The 21,814-nt window shown below is 36.8% G+C and overlaps 2 protein-coding genes and 1 long non-coding RNA gene across 6 annotated transcripts; 2 read left to right on the top strand and 1 right to left on the bottom strand.

Moving 5' to 3' along the window:
- Positions 1-354: 354 nt before the first annotated feature.
- LOC136264563 (uncharacterized) lies at positions 355-4,674 on the bottom strand. Of its 2 annotated transcripts, none has more exons than XR_010705196.1 (5): positions 4,230-4,674; positions 3,907-3,987; positions 3,636-3,859; positions 2,216-2,254; positions 355-604 (listed from the first exon to the last, which is right to left on the bottom strand). It is a non-coding gene; the product is annotated as an uncharacterized lncRNA (long non-coding RNA). The 2 variants fall into 2 exon arrangements; XR_010705195.1 differs by having other exon boundaries at positions 3,911-3,987.
- A 372-nt stretch (positions 4,675-5,046) lies between these two features.
- On the top strand, positions 5,047-10,027 carry LOC136262738 (uncharacterized). 2 transcript variants are annotated; one of them, XM_066057124.1, is made up of 2 exons: positions 5,047-5,243; positions 6,010-10,027. In XM_066057124.1, exon 2 carries the CDS (start codon positions 6,012-6,014, stop codon positions 9,894-9,896), a length of 3,885 nt encoding a protein of 1,294 aa, XP_065913196.1. In that variant the 5' UTR covers positions 5,047-5,243; positions 6,010-6,011; the 3' UTR covers positions 9,897-10,027. The 2 variants fall into 2 exon arrangements, with proteins under 2 accessions (XP_065913196.1, XP_065913195.1); XM_066057123.1 differs by having other exon boundaries at positions 5,047-5,263.
- Positions 10,028-11,642: 1,615 nt separating this feature from the next.
- On the top strand, positions 11,643-21,158 carry LOC136264477 (uncharacterized). Of its 2 annotated transcripts, none has more exons than XM_066059231.1 (2): positions 11,643-11,775; positions 17,109-21,158. In XM_066059231.1, exon 2 carries the CDS (start codon positions 17,127-17,129, stop codon positions 21,018-21,020), a length of 3,894 nt encoding a protein of 1,297 aa, XP_065915303.1. In that variant the 5' UTR covers positions 11,643-11,775; positions 17,109-17,126; the 3' UTR covers positions 21,021-21,158. The 2 variants fall into 2 exon arrangements, with proteins under 2 accessions (XP_065915303.1, XP_065915304.1); XM_066059232.1 differs by lacking the exon at positions 11,643-11,775 and adding an exon at positions 15,460-15,545.
- Positions 21,159-21,814: the final 656 nt, after the last annotated feature.

Below are 21,814 nucleotides of genomic sequence, written 5' to 3'. Positions count from 1 at the left end.
ACTCACCCACTTGTAATGTTGTGCCACACACTCTCTTTGAGGTTCTGCACATTATAATATATAATAATAATAATATATAATATATAATAATACAACAGCTGAAAGTACATGGAAGCAGTAAAAGCAATATTGAAAATGCAACTTAATGTATCTGTAAACATCAATTTGATGCATATGAGCATATATTCTAAATAAATACACACATCTGTATATGCTGCTTTTTTCATTGTGGCGCCGATCCGATACCGTTATACATACAAAAGCACAGCCAATATAATTATGGTTTTTCTGATAACCGATCCGATTATCTGAGCAGAATAGAAACAGATGTGTCGTCTTATGCTGTGTATACCATGCAACTATGGATGAGACATCACCATACAAACATGAACAATGTTTACGTACATGTATTTAGTCACATAATAGAGTAAAAGCTAGCCAGCCAATCCAAGTGTCAGTAGCTGACATGTCCTCATCAGTCTTCACTGCTCCATGACATCCGTCCTCAACCTCCATATCTAGTGTATGACATCTGGTGTTTCGTGTGCAGGAGCCTCACCATACTGTACTAGTGTAATCAATTTGAGGTAGTAACTCTGTTACCCTGTGGGTGATCATTATTATGAATGAGTGGATGGAATGTGTTTGATGGTTGCATTGTGTTCACACATCTGTACACAGAATAAATGGTAAGGAATAATCAAAAGGGTGGGTGATTATACCGGAATATATCACCGAGAGTAAATAATAGTAATGCAGAGTTATTGATTGATGCGTTGGCCCTTAATGAATGATTGTATGAAATAGCATGGATATTTCATTGATTTTGAAAAATAATAGTAATTTGAAATGCATATGTGGCAATGGGTCTTCGTTCACCAGCAGGTTTTTCAACATCTTTTGCACATGTAAGGTGTAGTATAGTAAGGACCTGATATAACTCCAGCGTGCTAAAACATGGTGGCCTAAACAAGTACGTTGTTACATCTTTGGGATCCACTTGGCAATTCCAGAATTCTAACAACAGCCATTTTCATTTAATGATATCATATTTTCACTTGGTATACTGGCTGAAATGGCTGAATATACCAACTAGTAAAGGCAACCCAAAACAAAAAATTACTTGAATATCTGTGTTATGTACTTCACACAATCATTTATTATACAGGCTAAAACACTCATGGTAGTCTTATACATCACCATAAACTTTTTAAAGCTCCTGGTGTTCATAGTTAATAAAATTGATTGGCCATACTTAAATATATTGCAAACTATCCAGTGCCTTCCGTCACTCTTTCAGTTTCAAAATATTTTGCTCAAGTGAGTGAGGACAGACGCACATCCGTAAACAAATTTCCCAAACCAACTTCACATAAACCTACAGCCAACTGCACACCCACACACAGGCCTGCTGTTAGCATGCCACTTGGGAAGGTACGAACAGTGGACTGGATCACTGGAATGGACTACTGGACTGGTGATTTTTGGTTTTTAAATTCATTGGACCGGTGATTCACTTTTTATCTTTAATATTATTGTCAGGGTACAGGAATGTGCTGTTAGTTGTTGCGTTAATGAAAACGCATTCCTCGGAAATGTCTATGTACTACAACAATGCACCCTATAGACTACTTACATAGCATAATGACTTGCTTTATAAAGATGAATGTGAACATTGATATATAGCAAACATTTTAATTCCCATTTTGTTTCCCTAATGTAAACCATACAAAAATGAGATATTCTAGATTAACTGCATTTGCACAAAGATAAATATTTTCAGGAGCTTGGAATGAAATGATCTAGCTACGCATTATAATCTAATTACATCCGTACATGGTAGCTGCTGTATTGTGCAGTATAGTAGCAAGTTGTAATAATGTGTACTGTGTGATGTACCACTACTACAGCCACTAGTCAACTACTGTGTTTATGTATGCATTAATTGGCTTAACATCATTGTATGCTTGCGCATTAGGCATTTATCTAAGAAATACTATGTAATATTTCGCCCATACCATACACTACAGTTTTGGGACATGCTAATGAAAACAAGTGGGCAATTGCATTGAAGAAAGTGTAATAGCCAATGTGCTTAACAAAAAAATGTTGAAAAATGAATTATGAAAAAAAAATCCCAGTCCAGTAGCCCAGTCCAGTGTTTGTACCTTCTCGTTCCAAACAGATGATGCCATTATACTAACAGGATTATTACCTCGACTCCAGTGGAAGAGTACCTGCTTGCCGTAAACACCTAATATAGAGAGGAACATACTTCATAATAACATCAATTGCTAGTCTAAACCTGCATTAGATGTCACAAGTGACGTACTAATGGAAACTTTGAATGGGGAGACCTGATGATGGACAGGGCCAAGCATGTAATAGATCACCCAAGATATTAACAAAAGGTTTTTTGTTTTTTTTTCAAATGTGTCTTATTAAGACTTGCAACAGTATGTTCAGATAAAAGCCGCAGCCCCCCTCTTATCTGAGGGCGGCTCTTATGACAATAATTCTAGGCTGTGGAGCAGCTACTATCTGGGGGCGGCTATTATGCAAGCCACAGCTATTAACCGGTCAGATACGGTACATTGTTTTAAGCTGTTACATACATTGTATCATTTACTACAACATTGAAGCAGAAACCTGGCAAAAGAGTTGTTTTAAGCCAAGAAATATCATTTTTGAAAGAAGCTAAAATGAATGACAGTATTGACAGATGATTAAACAAGGTCAGTCACTCGTGAATCCGTATAAACGCTGCAGGCTGCTGCCACACAAGCTCATAGTAGCTGCCCTCGGATAGTAGCCGCCTTCGCATAGTAGCTGCAGGGTTTTTACTTGCTGAAAGTTATAGTAGCTGCGACTATTAACTGGTAAAATACAGCAAGTTAATATTCTAAATAGTGGTGAAATCTTACAAAGACAAAGAATCCAGTGAGTTTTCACTGCCCTCTAAATCCGGGATTTATAAGTCATAGGGTAAGAATTATTTCTTTGCCTTAAGTGATGGATATACTACTACATACTCAACCCTGATGTTATATGTGACCAGATCTGCAAAAAGGTGTCTTACAACATTTTCAATTACATGTACCTGGCACCCATATTCATTAATTGATAGATTAGCAAAACCCCTTAAGGGTAAAATGCTAATGTACAAAAATCATGGTAGCAATTTAACAAGAACTGTACAGGTAAGGCAAACTTGATTACTTGTTTCTCATCTACAAAATTTGGATTTCCATGTGAACAGGAGGTCATGAAATACTCCAAGTCAAGCTATCTATTACTATAAAGGTTAGCCAAATAAAGCCTTTTAAGAACTAGTACTTATGTTTTTCCACCGTCCAAGTGACATTTGCTGTGCTGTAAAATGATAGCCAGCCTTCTTAGCATAAAAAATAAGTAGGGTATAAAAATATGTTTGAATAAATATTGAGTCTCAACTGAACATTTAGTGTAGTTATAATTTCTAACAATCCGTAGCATCTTGAAGGACATATAGTTGTTGTAGTCCAAGATTATATAACAACACTCAACGACCATCTACCCCCAGTACTGGCAATGGACAACCTAACAGTGTTGCTACAACAACAGATCACATGACAACACAGGACACACCCACCTACCTTTCTCCAATGATATGGCGGGAAGTCATTGAGGACATCATACAGCTGAAGTAGTAAGATGCCAAACTCTTGCCCATGTGATAGTGTAGACAACCAATATTGTTGAAGCGACCAGCGTCAGTCGGTGATGGTGGCTTTGGAGCTGATGTTAACAGCTTGTCACTTTTACGATAGTTTCCTCATAAGTACTCATAGTTGGCCTTGAGGAAGGCTACATGTGTCACCTAGGTGATCAGGTAACTAAGTAACAAGTAACATCACAGTTACTTACTAACAGCATTCTCAATCACTGAGACTCTTAATCTCCTTCTTGCAGCCTTTGAGGTTCTTCTGTAGCATCTCCAGCCAAACTCTGAATGATAATCCATAAATGTGCAATATTACACACACAGTACAGACCTACACACAGTACAGACCTACACACAGTACAGACCTACACACAGTACAGACCTACACACAGTACAGACCTACACACAGTACAGACCTACACACAGTACAGACCTACACACAGTACAGACCTACACACAGTACAGACCTACACACATTATACACACAGATGTACGTATGAAAATTTCATCAATTGATTGATCATACCTAAAAACTGACAAATATTAGTAGTTGGTGCTTGCTTTCATGTCTCCAATACCACGTATTTTGTCAGGATCAGGATGTACATTATAAACTGGTTGGCCTAGAAATTTAATTTATGACTTGTTGAATTCACATTTGTCTTTGCTCAGTATTAGCCCAGCTTACTTGAAGTACATACACACACCTGGTGTAATTGCAACTGGTTATCATTCAACTAGAAGAGGAAACAGTGTTGCTTGTGATTGATAACAGCAATAATGAAATTAGAGGCAGTGGGTAAAAAGGGATGCAGGCGGGGACTGATCTGCAAAACTATTAAGTTTGCCTGGCCTAACTTGACTTGGGAATAAGCTGAAATTTGGTCATGTTACACCCATAACATAGCACTATTTTTGGGTGCAATTTTAACATGATAGGCTGAGCAGGTGAAAACTATTTGAACACAGGACACTAGTTGTACCCTCAAGAGCTCACCGGTCATCAGCACCACGTGTGGCAACCTTCAGTAGCGGCCAAAATGCAACACATATGCTGGAACACGAAGAAACGGTAAGCTTGAGCCTGAGGGTGAACCTCGGGGTGAACTCCTTTATGACTCCTGAATCCATTAGAATCGCCTTATCGATAAAAGGTCTCTCGCATTACCGGTGTTACAACAATCGTCACGTGATATTATTTTGTTTCCGGTATTATGCAATTTTGTGGTTGAGCAAGTCTGTACATAACGAGATTGGCTATAAACCCTCGTATAAATAAAAACCGGTGTTATACGTAGCTTTAGCAATAAATATATACCGGTACAGTGTTAGCTACATTACTTTACAAACGTGAGTTTGACTACGAAATACGTCCAGTGACCTTTCGGTGAAGATAGCCAAGTATGCCCATACAAGGAAAATTAGATATCACGTGGTTATCAAGACCTCTTCTGGTGGAATACACTATATAGCCTTTTTCTTATCAACTAGTCATTGGTAGCTACCTTGTGTGATTGTCTATATTATTATTTGGAGCTAAGTATGTTTATAGATATTATGGTATGTTCGTTTGATGTAATATGTACTGTCACGTGACTGGCTGTGTGTTCAAGGCCAGGGGTTTGTGTGTTTGAAAGAACGGCTTTCTAGAGTTAAAAATCAATCAAATCATATGGACCATATCTGGTAACTAGCTCAGTACCAATCAGTGTTAGCTGCTCACTCATTTTCCATGGACAATGATCACTAGTAACTGTATCTTTGTAGTAGGATAGCACTTACAGCAAGGGTCTAAAACTTAAAAAAAAGTCTTGTCCAAGATTGTACGATCTTAACATCCGCCCCGCTGTTTGCAGAAAACCGGACTAGTTAGTATACAAGCATTTTGACTCCTTTGTCTAGAGGGAAAACTGACAGACATTCACCAATTTAATATCTTTTTCGCAATTTAAGAAATATTTAATGATGTAATGCAACTATCAAAGTTTTGACCCACCTACCCCCATGTGGGGCATAGCAAGGGGATTAGACCATAAGTTATACCCCAGGTATGGCCGGGGATTTAGCAATGCTTTGTAACAAAGGATCGAGATACTCAAATGGAGAAAGGAAGGGATTAGACCTACAAATTTGTCCTGTTAGAGTTTGGTCAAATCCCCTCCTATTCCCCCTCCTTACCTGCATGGGGTAGGTGGGGCAAAACTTTGATATGTGAATGTAGAAATGTTGTGAAATCTGTCTACTATTATTCTGTATGGTATGATATATCTGACACCAGCAATTACATTATTTCTTCTTCCTTATAGCAATGAGATCACCATTCTTGTCAAGATTAGTAATATTGTTACATCTGTTGTCTAGTGCTGTTGATGTTGCTGATAGCTTGACAGTTAACTCTCATCAGATTCTCTCTATTGGAAATTGTTCAGGGAAACTAGACGAGTTCTTGTGCAACTGTCTTGCTCAAAATGACACAGTGGATGTTCACCTTTTACCAGGACGATATGATTTTAGCCAACCGTCATGCATCCTACAAGACAAGACCAGAATAGCATTTACAGGTAATTCAACCACAAACACTGTCATTTACTGCAATGGTTTTAATTTATTATTCATCAACACACAAAATGTTTTAATAAGCAATATTGAAATGGTGAATTGTGGAAATATTGTTAGCAATATGATAAATCAAAGCTTTAGCAATGTTATTCCTCAGATATATTTTGGTGCAGGATCTAGGTTCACAATAATGTTTATTTCAGCAGCTAATGTCACTATTTCCAATGTGTCTATGAAAAACAATTTAGGATACGGTATCATCACTTCAAATGCACTAGGAGTAGTGAGATTATCTCAGGTGCATGTTGTAAATACTACATTTGAAAAGGACAAAAATTGTAGAGACTTGGACAGTGGTCCCAAAACTGATTTTTCCTGTTCAGGAAGTGGAGTCTTGTTTTATTATTATGACTTTTCAAATTGGTCTGATTTTAATAGCTCGTTGTCAATTGACAACTGTTTTTTTACAGGCAATAAAAACATTGCACCATTAGATTCCTTTACAGCCTTTTCAGATGTTGTTAACACTGCTTACTACCGTGATAAGGTGCCATTGATTGGAGCTGGTTGCATTGCTCTGTATTATGTACAACATAATTTTACAGTCACCACTAATATAAGCAATACAATATTTTACAATAACAATGGAACGTATTCTGCTACTGTGGGTATAGCTCACTTCCAGTCAACTGTAGGAGAAACAAACTTTAACAACTGTACATTTAAAGACAATAACAGAATATCTCTTGAAACAAATGAGATGAAGTTATATGGTTCACAGCAACGAGGTGGTGTCGTGCTTCTATACTCCATTGTAAGGGTTAAACCAGGTTTATTTCCTGTGCTTGTCCAACGTAATCCCATTGTGCTTCGTATTCTTACTATATCAAACTGTAGCTTTATAAAAATGGGTGGCAATAGAGGAGCAGCTGTTTTCATTGGAAAAAACTCTGCAGACTATCTAACAATTGTTGTAAGAATTTTTCAGTGTAATTTTATTGAAAATCAAGCTGATTCTGGCTCAGCTATTTTTGCTAAGGTAAATCAATTCTTGGTGTCTGGGAGTAGTGGTGGAATTCAGATTAATTTTACAGATGTAATTGCAATAAACAACACTCTTTCACCTGATGGTACTTTAGAACATGCCAGTGGAACTTTAATAACAGGAGTGTTTTCATTTCAAAACTGCCGTACTTTCATTCATTGTGAACATTTTTGTAGTTTTACTGGCAACCAGCCATCAGTGATTTATGGGCACAATTCAGGAATAGTGTTATCAGGGACGGCTGTGTTCCACAATAATACGGCAAGATTTGGAGGAGCTGTTCATTTATCAGATTCATTTATGTTTGTTTACACAAGATCTAATCTTTCTTTTCAAAATAACTTTGCTTACTCATCAGGTGGAGCCATATATGGAGAGTTTGCCAACACCAATGAACAGTCAGAAGATTACTGTCCTATTGAATTTGTTGGAGATCAGGAAATATTTGATATTGCTCACATTAATCAGCTTAATGTTACAATAACCTTTCAGAAGAATTTTGCAGTGTCTCGTTCTTCTTTACAATCCATCAGTTCCGATGTATTTTATATCTGCTCATGGTACCCTGATACTATCACTCAAATCAAACTCGGCAGAGAAACTCCTGTTGTTAATGGTACACGAGATTCTGTGTATCACCATGTGTTTACATTTATCCCAGATAACACTACTGATGACCAACTTTGGATTTTGGCCGATTTGCCTTGTCTGTGCAATAATGATAACACCTATAACACTAGTGATTGTTTAACAAAAAGGTCATTTGTTTTAAATAAGGTCATTATTCCTGGAAGATCATTCAACCTTTCCATCGTAGCTTTAGATGTTGTCGGTTCAGTTGGGTTTTCAGACAAGCTATTTGGAGATGTATATCATACTGACATTTCAGATGGACAAATTCTGCTCGATGATGATCAATATGTCCGACCATTTTCTGTGGTAAAGAAAGCATGTACTACTGTAGATTTCACTGTCTTTTTCAGACATAACAGTTCTCTTGAAAATGGAACATTAGAACTTTCTTTACTGCAACAATTCACAGTAAAGATATTCTTTAAATTTAGTGACCGATGCCCTACTGGATTTACACTAGTAGATGTTGCTAATAGCATGTTTGGGTGTGTGTGCGATAAGTTTTTTAATCAAAGAGTGCATGAAAGCTTTGAATGCAGTGTTGTAACTGGAAACATTACACGTCATGATCGGCAGGCTTGGTTATCAACAATTGATGGAGACTTACAATATACTGGAGTATGTTCACCTACTTACTGTCATGATAAATTGATAACATTTGTTCTCAGTGAAGAAGATGTACTTTGTACCGATCATCATTCAGGAAGAGTGTGTGGTGGATGTGAAGATGGTTTTAGTAGAGTTTTTGGTTCTGATACATGTAAGAAATGTGATAATGCTTGGCTAGCCACAATAGTATTGTATGCCATTCTGGGAATTGTACTGGTGTTGATATTGTTTGCATTGAAGATTACTGTCACATTTGGAATAATCAATGGATTGGTGTTCTTCTGTAATGTTATGAGCATAAATGAACAATTATTTTTTAATACCAAGAGATCAAATTTTTCATTTTTAAGAGTGTTTATTTCATTAATCAATCTGGACCTGGGATTTGAAATATGCTTTTATGATGGAATGACTCAACTAACTAAATCAGGGCTACAGTTTGTGTTTCCAGTATACTTGTGGTTGCTAATGATAGTAATTATTTTTGCTCACAAAAGAATTTCTATTCCGGCCCACACTGTCCAAGTGTTTGCAACACTGTTTTTGCTTTCATATGCAAAAGTTTTACATGCAGTCGTTGACGTATTGACCTACACAGATATTTCATCATCCAACCAAGGATCTATTTTTGCGTGGCGGCCAGATCCTACTGTGTCTTACCTTACAGATGGTCATGTCGCACTATTTATTATAGCTTTGTTATTTTTGATCTTCTTTGTTGTTCCATTTGCATTGGTTTTGACCTTTCCTAACAGATTTATGAGGTACCGACAAATGAACTATTTCTATCCATTGGTGGACTGTTTTGCCGCTCCGTTCAAAGATAACTATCGTTACTGGTTTGGAACAAGAGCAGTTCTCCTTATTTACTTGGCTTTGACAGAAGCTGTACTATTTTCAAATGACCAGGCAATATTGTTGTCAAATATATTTGTTGTAGGCTTTTTTGCCTTTGCACAAGCTTTCATACTGCCATTTAAAACGCTGCTGTCAAATGTATTTGATCTCTTGTTCATGGGAATATTTTTGATTTTATGTATTGCTACACATATACTTTATCAAGATGACGACGACGTGAATAGTACTGTGAACATTCTTGGGTATTTTTCTTTTATGCTATTTTGCTTCATTGTCATTTATCATGTCTATGATTATAGAATCAAAGACACAAGTACTGGACTAAAGATCCGCTATAAACTGTTTCAAGTACAGAGAGACTACTTACTCAGGTGCAAATTCTTTGAATATTTGAATCGCATCCATGACCAACATTTCAAACCTATTATTACTAAACAAGACTCAGAATGCAACCGGTATAGAGAATCTTTTCTTCAACATGATAACTAATAATTATATTTTTAGAAACATTCTTTCATGTACATAAAATTTATTACTTCACTTGTATATTAGTGTAAGATGTGCTGGAAATTTAAATCATTTACAAAGTTTGCAGGCCAACTAAGAAGTAGTGCTGGTGTTTATGACACAAAAAAGGAAATTATGCGGTTACTTAATGATACATACCATTATAATATGCTAAGTTCAGCCAAGCAGTTTCCCAAAAAATGATTCTTGGGATAGGAGGGCTTTGTACAACAGGATGTGACTGCTGTGTGCAATGAATAATGATCTGACTGGCAAGTACACTCTTTGGGCTTCACACTTTGAGCTATACTGGTAGCGTGGTTATTTTAGTCAGTGATCTCACACATTCAAATGCACATATCCAGCAGTGCTGTTGTGTAGTGTATACTACGCATTGTTGGACGTGCACTGTAAATGAATAACTTGAATAAATGAATGCACTGCACTGTTTATAAATGTACATGAACAAAATGAATAAGTTGATAATGATTTGCTGGGTATTTACAGAATCTGGTACAACAAGCAATTGCAAGTCCCGAATTAATGCCCCCTATTGCAACACATTCAAGTACTCATGTGTTCAGCATATGCATGCTTGTCACATGATGTGTAGGATGATATGTAGTGGTGGAGTGGGTAGCACAGTGTTTGGCATATACAGAATGTATGGTATGACAAGTAGTAGGTATGTGAATATGATTATGGGTACTCTAATGTGGGACTATTTACTGTACTAGCATTTTTTTGAAGGTGGAAATATTTGCGGATTGCCATCCAAACTTCAAGGGGAGAAACTTGCGCTTCTATATGTATATATAAAATTAATTAATGCCAGCATTTCCCAGTTTGGAAAAAATGGTATACTATATGAATCATTAAAATTAATCTGGATGATCATACTGGTTTTTGGGTGCTACATGTACTGTCACATACTACTAGCTGTATTATAGCTACAGGCTACAATGTTAGATTCTGCAAGTCTACTAGTAGATAACTTAAGAAAAACATTAATTTTATACAGTGAAACTTGTCCATTCCAGCTACCTTTGGGCCAACTTATTCTGAGTAGGTGGCTGCATTAGGCAGGTCACTTCATACACAAAATGACAGCACATTTGACTAGTTAGTTACTAGTTTTCTTAAGCCAATAGTTATACAGTTAATAGCACTGGCAGCTTTTATCATGGGAGTTTTTTTATCATTAGCACTTCATAGTGACCAGCACTGAAGGATTGGCTCAGTTAGGCTGACGACTTACCCGGAATTTACTCCAGTATTCACTTACATGATGTATATAGCTAGTTAAGCAAGGGAATCTCCAGTACAGAAGAACGGCCTTGCCGAGTACTGTGAATTTAAATAATCAATCAATCAATCAATCAATCAATCAATCAATTGCATCAGTCCAGTGCAGCCGGCTAGTGCTGCATACAGCAAAGGTCCATCCAGATAGACAGCTGCTGCTGCTGCTGCTGCTATGTAGATATGCGTAAATGCAGCAACTTAATATGGCCAACTCAACACAGGCTTGTGTGTAACTAACTTCAGTTTTGTTGTTTGGTTTTGGGCAACTATATACAGTAGCTATATGTGGCTATGTTAGAGAGCATAAACCTAGCTTGATATACCAGGCCTGAGATGTATATGGGAAATTTTAGTTGCGTGACTTGCTATATATAGTATCTGATGAGAATCATGGGCATGAGTCACCAGCTTCTCTACAAAGAAGGGCATGATTTAAGTAAAGTCACGTGACCAAGCACACAAAGGTTTCGGTGAGACCATTATGCTATAGATCTCCTCGACAGATTATATCTCGGATTATATCGTGTAACCTGCAGCGGGTCCTAGTGAACCATTGGTAAGAACAGCTGCATAATTGTGCCATAATTCTTTGTGTCACTGATGTTGCATATGGCGCTACAAGTGTGCTCGAATATTTTAAATGTGGTACTGCATGATAGAGTGTGCATAGCGAGGTGTAAAGTAATTGAGGGTATTTCGGACACTCTTTGATAAAATCACTCTAACACTGCACTCGCAACGAGTTAGCGCAAACTCTAGGAATCGTTTTAAAGCCTATCTTATGGTGCATCTGCAGTACAAATTTCGTTTTGATACAATCAACTGCTGAGGAGGTATGAGCCGAAATTTAACAGCGTGTAAAAATGCAACATGCGGCTAATTCCGGACACTTCGAATAACAAACAAGTAGCGCCTTCTACAGGTTACCAATCCCCTGCAAAAGTATAGAGACTAAAGTACCACTCATCTGGAGCTTATAAATCAAGTAGAAAGTTCATACTTTTTGGGAGGAAGCAGTAACTGTGCGTATTTTAAAAAGTTTATGTAATTCGTGAATATATTCTGTGTATTTCAATAGAACAGCTGCTGAAAAATCGACTGCAACTCAACCTGTGCTGCATGGATTCTTATGATTTTTGCTATGCAATTACCCGAGGCTATGATATTCTTATATCTTGAAAATATGAGCTTGGTCTGCCTGGATAGATTAACGTTTTCAAAGTTTTTGAACAAAAATACCCATGATTACCCTACAAATTCGTGTCAAAATTCGCGATGGAATAATGGATTCACTTCAATTTTGGTGTGTAGATAGGCCATAGGATACTGCATTAGCATACCAAATTATAGGCCCAGGGATTCTACCATTGCTGAGAACGATCTAAGTGTCCGGAATTAGCCGCTGTCCGGAATTACCCGCACTTACCTTATAATGCTTTAGTTGGTTGTCTGTGAGTCTCTTCGACCTGACTCGCGTAATACTGTAATGCATATGGCACTGGCAGAATGAAACCAAGTGTACGTTTCACTTGTGAAGACAGCTATAGATGACTACCACCTATCATTTTTTTTGTTGGAGAGCTACTGAAGTGCTAGCTCAAGCTATTAGCAAGATGGGTTGCGTAGTAGTGAACGTCATAATAATGACAACATACAGGAATAGCTATATACAAGGTAAGGTAAGGGGCCTAGACTCAGGGGTACACAACTACAGGTAGCCGGATCCCTGGCAAGACGAACCATAAAATACAGTACACAATTACAACATTAACTAAAAAACAGTTAAAAGTTCCGTAATATCCAACAATTCTGATGAATGAGCATTGAAGATTCTATAGGAGCATGAAATGGCAACTTGAGCAGCTTGTTCGAAAATAGATCTAACCGAGCATTTTTGTAGATGACAGACTCTACATAAATTAGATATTGTTGATGGCAAGAAGTGACCTAAACACCCAATTTCAATTGTAACTATGTAGTTCAACAAATAAGCCAGTACTCTCAAGGTCTGAAAGTAAAGGACCATAATGAGCTACTTTCCTGGAGCTGCCATGGCAGCTGCAAAGTTGTATTGGTAACAACTGACAGTTCCAGTAAGATAATGCCATCATCGGGAATCAAAATACTGTTGTATTTATCCGGCCTGCACCTATTAAATTGTATTGCCGGTAACTATCATAATCAAGGCACATAATTGTGAGGCTAAGGAAAGCCAATGCAGCTTAAGTGTACATCTGTGTTATATATAGCTACAGGCCGATTTTCACAAATTCATATCTGGGTCGAACAATGGAAACATTTTTGTAATGGAAATTTCTGTTTTTGAGACTTGGGGTGAGACACATTCTTACTGACATAATTTAAAGCACAATAGGTAACCAAAAGTATCAAGCATAATGCTAGCGTAATAGGGATGATATTTGGAAATTTAATAAAATATGTAATGCGCGTGCCTCAAATAAAGCATATGATCACCGCCAATATGCATTATTATTACATTTCATATTTAGAAACACGTAAAATAACTGATACTTTGTAAAAATATGATCGGGATACTCTAATAGAGCAGTCACTCTAACACCAGTCAGAAAACACTAATGTGCTCTAATAAAATAGCCATTTCTCGAATCTGATTTTTAAAAGCATAATTTTGAGCATGATAGGCTTGAGTTTTGAGCACTGCTCAAAAGCATAATAGGTAAAATTTTGAGAAAAATAATAGGCTGGGGCCTATCCATATTTCTTTTTTGAATCAGGCGCATGCAGATTATATATGATTTCCTGAATTTGTAAACGTGTATGTATGTACACTTCCAAAAAGTTGCTACAAAATTTAAAAATATATATTTTAGTGGAATTTTCTATTGCCTGACTGAGTGACTGACTAAGTAGTGCCTTCAGACAAACGTAACCCGATAATGGCTAATGATACAGGCTTGATTTTTTACTGCTCGATGTCACTTCAGCCTGACAGGTGCCTTTTGGTATACCGCAGTATGTACAATGCATGCTTCATGAACATACCTGTGCCTTCCTTTGTGTCCCATTTAACTCTACTGATTTGCGCTAGTGCAGCATGATGGCTTTCCTATGTTTTACAGGAATTGTCTGAGTTTCTGTTGTGACTGAATTGATTGCAGAGGTCCTTCTCGTAGTGTTCTTTGTTTATAACGCTGTGTGACATGGCTGAAAATGAATACATAAGTCATAATAGCCACTTTGCTAATCCAGTAACTGATAGTTTGGCACGCGTTCAGACAATAGCAATTTATTTATGTGTTGATTAGCAAAACCCTTAGGGGTAACAAGCTAATGTACAATTACAGTGGTAATTATTAAGTAAATAAGTACGACCTAAATGTGTCTATGTCAATCTCATGAAGATCGGGATAGGGTAAGGAATTCCATTCAATGGTCATTTTGGGGAAAAAGGAGTTGTGATAAATTTCTGTTCTTGATTGGTAGTGAGAAAATTTTAATTGATGATGAGCTCTAGTATTTGGAAAGGATGAAGACGGCAAGTAACAGTGCAGAACAATAAGTAGGTTATTTACTAATTTGAATAAAAGGATTAGTCTATTATTTTTGCATCGATCTTGTAGAGTTGGCCAATTTAACTGGTGTAGGATTGTGGTAATACTGTCGTGATGATTTCTTTGCCATCAGTTGTTTGTGACAAACCGTGCCGTTTTGTGTTGGATCATTTCAAGTTGGTTGGTTGCATTGCGATGGTAAGGGTCCCAGATGGAGGAACAGTAATCAACCATTCGTAAAACCAATTGTTTATAGCTACGCTGACGAAGATGTCTAGGAAGGTTGTACATATTATGTTTAAGGAATCCCAGTGTGCGATTGGTTTTGTGGCAGAGTGTTTCAATGTGAGGATGCCAGCTAGGATAGTTTGTGGTCTAGTGTTCTACCTAAATATGGATGTTGAGAAACAATGTTTAGTATGGTACCATTCATGATATGATCATAAGTACTTTTGTGTTGTTTTGTAGTTACTTGGAGAATGCTACACTTGGAAACGTTGAATTCCATATACCAATCTCTTCCCCAAGCTGTTAGGTTGCTGAGATCTTGCTGAAGAATATCATGGTCCTGTGGTGTATGTATCACTCTATAAACTAGGCAGTCGTCAGCAAAGAGACGTATCTGGCTCTGAATGTTATCACAATGCCTGTGGCATCATTCCTTCCATTCTATTGTGGTATGCGTGGGTTCACCAATCATAAAAATGGGCTTGTGGATTCAGTGGGATGGAATGGTGTAATTAGAAGATTTCACCCAGTGGAAATCTCTTTATAAAGACCACTTCTTTATAAAGTCAGTTTTATTTTAAATATCTAAATTGCTGTTTTAGAGTGTATCCCCAAAATACAGTCTTTTTGTTAATTGTGTACCACATGTCTAGAAAAGTCGGAGTGATGTCTGATTTGTAACTAGTATATTTAAAATTAATGAAGTAGGGATCCAAGTAATAAAAAATAGTGAAACAAGGGATGAATGATGGTATTGCAACCTTGCTCTGTGAGAAAATCTCTACATTGGAATGTTATAATGATTATTTTGATGAATGCCAAAGTAGGGGATTTTCCCATAGAGCTATGCTGTAGTACCATCATTCATCTGCCCAGTCAAAATTGGCCCATACCAATTTTGGTAGGCTGGAGTAGTTTGGGATGCAAAGACTGCCTGTTTCACTACTTGTTATCATTTGGATCCCTACTTCATTTTTAAATTAACATACTAGTTTGGTTTTTGTTACTGTATCATACAATATATGTATACAGCTATACACATGTGACTGCTCTATTAGGGTGACTGCTGTATTAGAGTATCTTAAGTCCCTACCAAGACTGAGGCATGATCACTATTTTTTATTTTCACTGTGCTGCTATTATAAATACAGTAAAACCAATAAGGGATGTGGTCATAGTGTTCGAGTAAATAGATTGATGAGAGGTGTGTCTTCGCGCTCGATTGTTATAAGCAACAAAGATCGCTTAATGGGTATGGCCTTGAACCCATCGTTAAGTTACAGGCATCTAAATATGCTGCTCAAGGAAAGTGTTAATATGGAAAATTAATGCCTTGATATGGGTGTTGTTGCATGAAGAGAAGACGACCAGCCCAATTGAAGATAAAAGGAAAGACAGGCAGAGAAGGCATGCACACAATGGAACCCCTAAAGGCACATCCCACTGATGAGTTTGTAAATGTGCCATAAAATGGTGGCTGTATGCTGCTTCATTTGGCCTCCAACCTTGCAACCATAGTCAGGCAGGCTGTCAGGCAGATGAAAATTCGAGTTTGGATGCTTTCTATATCTGGCCACCTGTAAGTGTTTTCTTGTTTTTAATGCTGTATTTGATGTTAGATGACACCATGTTCATCAACATTTTCATTCAGCAAAAAATGACTAGGAAGGGAAACAGAAACATCTAATTAGCTTTTCGTGGCCCAAGCCTCTAATTGTTTAGTATAAATTACAATGACAAACTCCAATAACTACCTGCCTTTTGTGCCTTGCCTTCACCATTCATCTTTACATAATCTTCTTCATACAAAAACCTTGTCAAGGTATTAATATTGTAAATCAACACTTTCCTCAGAGTAGCTGTATATTAAATACCATGAAAAATACTTGAGGTGTTTTCACTACTATATCAAAGAATACACAGATAGTCGCCAATTTCTATTGCTAAATTTATTTGCAATTTAGCCATGTGAGAAAATCCCTACTCTAGCGTTGAACAAAATAATTGTAATAACATGTAAATATACAGAATTTATAGCTATGTTATACCACCATTCATACATATTGTTTTACAACTTGGATCCCTTAAGTCATACATAGTCTTGTTATGCAGCCTTTGTGCATTGTAGGGGTTATTACATGACATCATGTTCAGCAACATTTTCATTATCATGTTAATGATGTTCACTGTTAGTGGTATCATGGTGGATCAGAGTAATCAAGGTGATATCACCGAAGGAAACTGCTCTGGAGATTTGAGCTATTTTTTATGCAATTGCTTTAACCACACAAGTGACATAGATCTTCATCTAGGTGAGGGAAACTTTAATCTCACAAAGCAACCACAGTCTTCTTATTGTCTACTTAACAATAAAACTAAAGTAACTATATCTGGTGTTGGAAATGACACAAGGATTATTTGCAACAATTTCATGCTTGCGTTTATAAATTCTTCTAGTATTGTTATTCAAAACATACAGTTCATAAACTGTGGCTATGTTGTTGATGAGTCTATTAAAGAAACGTATCGTACATCTAGCATGTATTCATATTTCGGGGAGCAATCACGAGTGTTCATTTTGATGTATAATTCTGTGAACATAGGATTAAGAAATGTAAACATGGATAGGACACTTGGATATAGTATTGTCTTGGTAAATGCCCTAGGATTTGTAGAGTTGCATAGCTTAATGATTGCCAATACCACATTTGAAAATGATCGACAGTGTATGAGTTATAAGTGCAATGATAACGGAACTGATCATTTATGTACTGGAAGTGGAATTGTCTTCATTTACCGTAACGATGGTAAGAGATTTAATATAACGGATAATGTTGTCACAATAGATAATTGTGTTTTTAAGAACAACAAGAATGGTATACCATTCAAGGATTTTAATAGTTACGTTAATGTGATCAATTCTGGTTTCTTTCGAAAGCGACTTCCCATCATTGGAGCAGCAGGCATCACCTTCTATTACACACAAAATGAATACAATGTTACCAGCAACATATCTAACTCAGTGTTTCATAATAATAATGGGATGTTCGCAGGTAGTGTGGCAATCATTGCTATTTCAAGTCTCACCAGCAAAACCAACTTTGACCGATGTGAATTTGTAGACAATAACAGACACGGCAGTGATCTAGTTAAGGATCAGTTGTATCGTGGTGGTGGAGTTAGTTTTTACTATTTACAACTTTCAGAATCTGTTGCACCTAACAGCATTGTAGTTGTTGAAATGTTTTCAATGTCACACTCTAATTTTACACAACTAGGGGGAAATGGTGGAGAAAGACTTGGAGTGGCAATACATTTAGAAAAGATTTCACCAGCGTATGTATCAATAATAGCCACCATTAAACAATGTAACTTTTTTGCAAATGAGATTAAAGCTGGCTCGGCTATCTATGCTAAAGATACGCCATTTTATTTATCATCACATGTACTTGCTAACGGTCAGCTCCTTGTACACCTGGAGGATATAAATGTGAATAACAATATAGTACCACCTACTGTAAATATTTACTATACCTCAGGTGCAATTTATTTTGCTGACTGTCAGGTCAGTCTGAAATGTAATAAATTATGTAACTTCATGCACAATCAAGCATCAGTATTTTATGGACAGAACGGTGAATTGAGTATTGTAGGAAATGTATCTTTACAGCACAACAGTGCTTTCCTTGGTGGTGCAATTAACTTACAAAATACTGTATTGTACATTGAAGCAGGCAGTACCATTCTTGTTAGCCATAACTATGCAATTAAAGGAGGAGGAGGAATTTATATGCGTTTCTTTGACACAGGCTTTCAAGCGAAAGATGCCTGCCCTATACAGTTCTACGGTGTTAATAACTCAATAACAGACTATGATGAATTGTCTACCTTAAATCTTACCATTACATTTGAAGAGAACTATGTTGGTGATAATAGTTCGATTGAATCAATCAATGCTAATGTATTCTATTTGTGTACCTGGTACCCTGGAACTTCGGTTGGGATACCAATGGATCTGTTAGTTCCTGTTGAAAAGAATACTCGGCGGTCTGTATACCATGAAGTCTTCAGTTTTAAATCACAGACTATGAGTGACCATGTTTACATTTTTGCATTGGTATCCTGTCCTTGTGACAAAGACGGGAACTATAGTATCCATGTTCCCACGTGCTTAACTGGAGGTACAGTGAATTGGTCAGAACCTGTTGTACCTGGTTGGACGTTCAACATAAACTTGACTGCTCTTACTGTAGTTGGTGACGTTGGATATGCCCAATCGCTGTTTAGTAGTATTATCGGAGAAAACGGTTCACTAGTGTTGGAAGATGATCAATTCCAAACACCATTTTTTGTCTACAGAACTACTTGTACTCCAGTTGAGTTTACAGTGTATGTTAAAGCTAACAAGAGCAAACCAGACAATGGATTATTAATTTTAGAAATAAATTTATTGGAATCTGTTTCTATTAAAATAACTTTAGATGACTGTCCTAGAGGATATATTATGCAGAAGATATCAAATGATGAAAACAAGCATGGTTGTATCTGTGATAGCTTTTTCATGGAAAGACATGTTAGAGAAGACTTTCATTGTTCTCCTGGTGCTATTGCTCGTAAAGACATGCATTCGTGGCTAGGTATTATCCAAGACAATTTAGAGTACATGGAGTCTTGTTTACCAACACACTGTAATAACTATGTAGAAATGTTCAACTTGAGCTCTGAAAACGTTTTGTGTGCCAACAATCATGCTGGACGAGCATGTGGTGATTGTGTGGATGGATATAGTAGAGTATTTGGCTCTTCTACTTGTAAACAATGCAGTAATGTTTGGCTGACAACTATTCTACTATATGGTCTATTGGGAATACTACTAGTATTTATCATTTACCAGTTGCAGCTTACTGTGACGCTAGGAGCAATCAATGGACTTGTGTTTTTCTGCAATTGTATAAGCATCAATGAAGAGCTGTTCTTTAATACTGAAATTTCCAAATTTTCATTTTTGCGAGCCTTCATCTCTATTATCAACCTGGAATTAGGATTTGAAATATGCTTTTATGATGGTATGTCCCAACTTGCCAAAACAGGATTGCAGTTTGTTTTTCCTATGTATCTTGGGCTATTGATAGTGGCTATTGTGTTTGTTATGAAATATTATAACATAAATACACTTTCTCACTCAGTACTTTCAATTTTGGCAACTCTAATAGTTTTATCATACTTGAAAATTTTGCGTACAGTTATTGAAACAATATCATTTTTGCAAGTGCACCATTCTGCTAAAAATGGTGTTCTTGTTGTGTGGAGGTCTAACCCTAATATTGAATATTTTACAGGAGGCCACATTGCATTATTCATCACATCCTTACTGTTCCTTTTTCTCTTTATTGTTCCCATTGCCGTTGGCTTCACATTTCCAAAAATTGTCTTGCGGTCAAAGAAGTTGAGCTACTTTTTTCCCTTAGTTGATTGTTTTGTTGCTCCATACAAAGACAAGTACCGCTATTGGTTTGGAGTCAGAATCCTGGTTTTAGTTGTTTTATCAATAGTAGATGCAGTTGTAGTTCAATTTACCGAAGTGGTGTTGGTAACTAGCATAGCTGGAGTTGGCTTGTTTGCTATCATACAGGCATACATTCATCCATTCAAAAGTACTATGATAAACTTCTTGGATTTAATTTTTGAGGAGATATTTCTTTTAATGTCGGCACTGACACTTTACTTTTATCCCAGCATGAATGGGTATGATGATGTCAATATTGTTGTGACAGTTTTTGGTTATTGTGCTTTTTTACTGTTTTGCTTATTGATTTTACATCAACTCCATAACACAGTTAAACAGAAGAAGAGTTGGTACAACATCATGGCAAAGATAATACAAGAAAAATATAAGCAGCTAAAGAAGATAAAGAAACCCTGTGATGAACCTAAAGAAGCCCACAATGTTCCTATACGTCAAGATAAAGTCAATCTTGAATCTATAGGTGTTACTGTTACATACAACCATTATCGGGAATCGCTTTTAGAGTACTTTTAAGCTGAAAGAGTTTAACTGTGTGTATATGCTGTATTGAGTGCGTGTGACTTTTATAATTCTTTTGTAAGTATTATGAATTATGTTAAGTACATGTTTGTATATTAAGTAATTGCTATTTACAATAATTAAATTTAGTGATGGCTGTGGTGCCTAGTCTACTTAGTAAGTAGGGCAAGCATCTTGTATAAATGACTTTGCAACAGAGTGTTCAGTATTGTTGCTGCCGCTGTGTTGTCAGCAAGTGTGTTAGTGTTCTCAAAGCATATCTCAACGCAAGTGTGTGTCATCCACGCACCCTCAACATAGTGTGAGCACTGACCAAAGATTTGTGTGTGATAACTGTGATCTCTTCAGGTACACAGTAAGCATGAGCATGCATGCATGAGTCAAAAGCAATAGCAAAGTATAAGTCCTTTCAAACTATATTGGCACACAGACTAACAGCTGTTCCTTCAAGCCATTAAAATGAATATAACCATTAACACTAATGAAATAATGTGCTGTGGTGGATTCCCAGTATGCAAATTCATAGAATTTTTTGCACTACACATCACTGCCTGCTTCGAAGAGCTTTTGCTCAATATGCTTCACACATCACTGTGGAGATTATTGTGAACACTTGGCACTTTTAAGTTAGTTTTAATATAGAAAAAGCTAGCTACCACCATTAGCAGGACACATGTGCATAGACGGATTGCATTCCATCAAGAGCCTCTGTGATTGAAACTTACTTTGCTACATGCTTAATGCATGTTCCTGACATGTAGACATGTATTATAGTGCACACAATAGTT

This window comes from Dysidea avara, chromosome 8 (genome assembly GCF_963678975.1).
Source record: "Dysidea avara chromosome 8, odDysAvar1.4, whole genome shotgun sequence".
Classification (NCBI taxonomy): domain Eukaryota; kingdom Metazoa; phylum Porifera; class Demospongiae; order Dictyoceratida; family Dysideidae; genus Dysidea; species Dysidea avara.
This window is presented reverse-complemented; position numbering and strand designations above follow the sequence as displayed.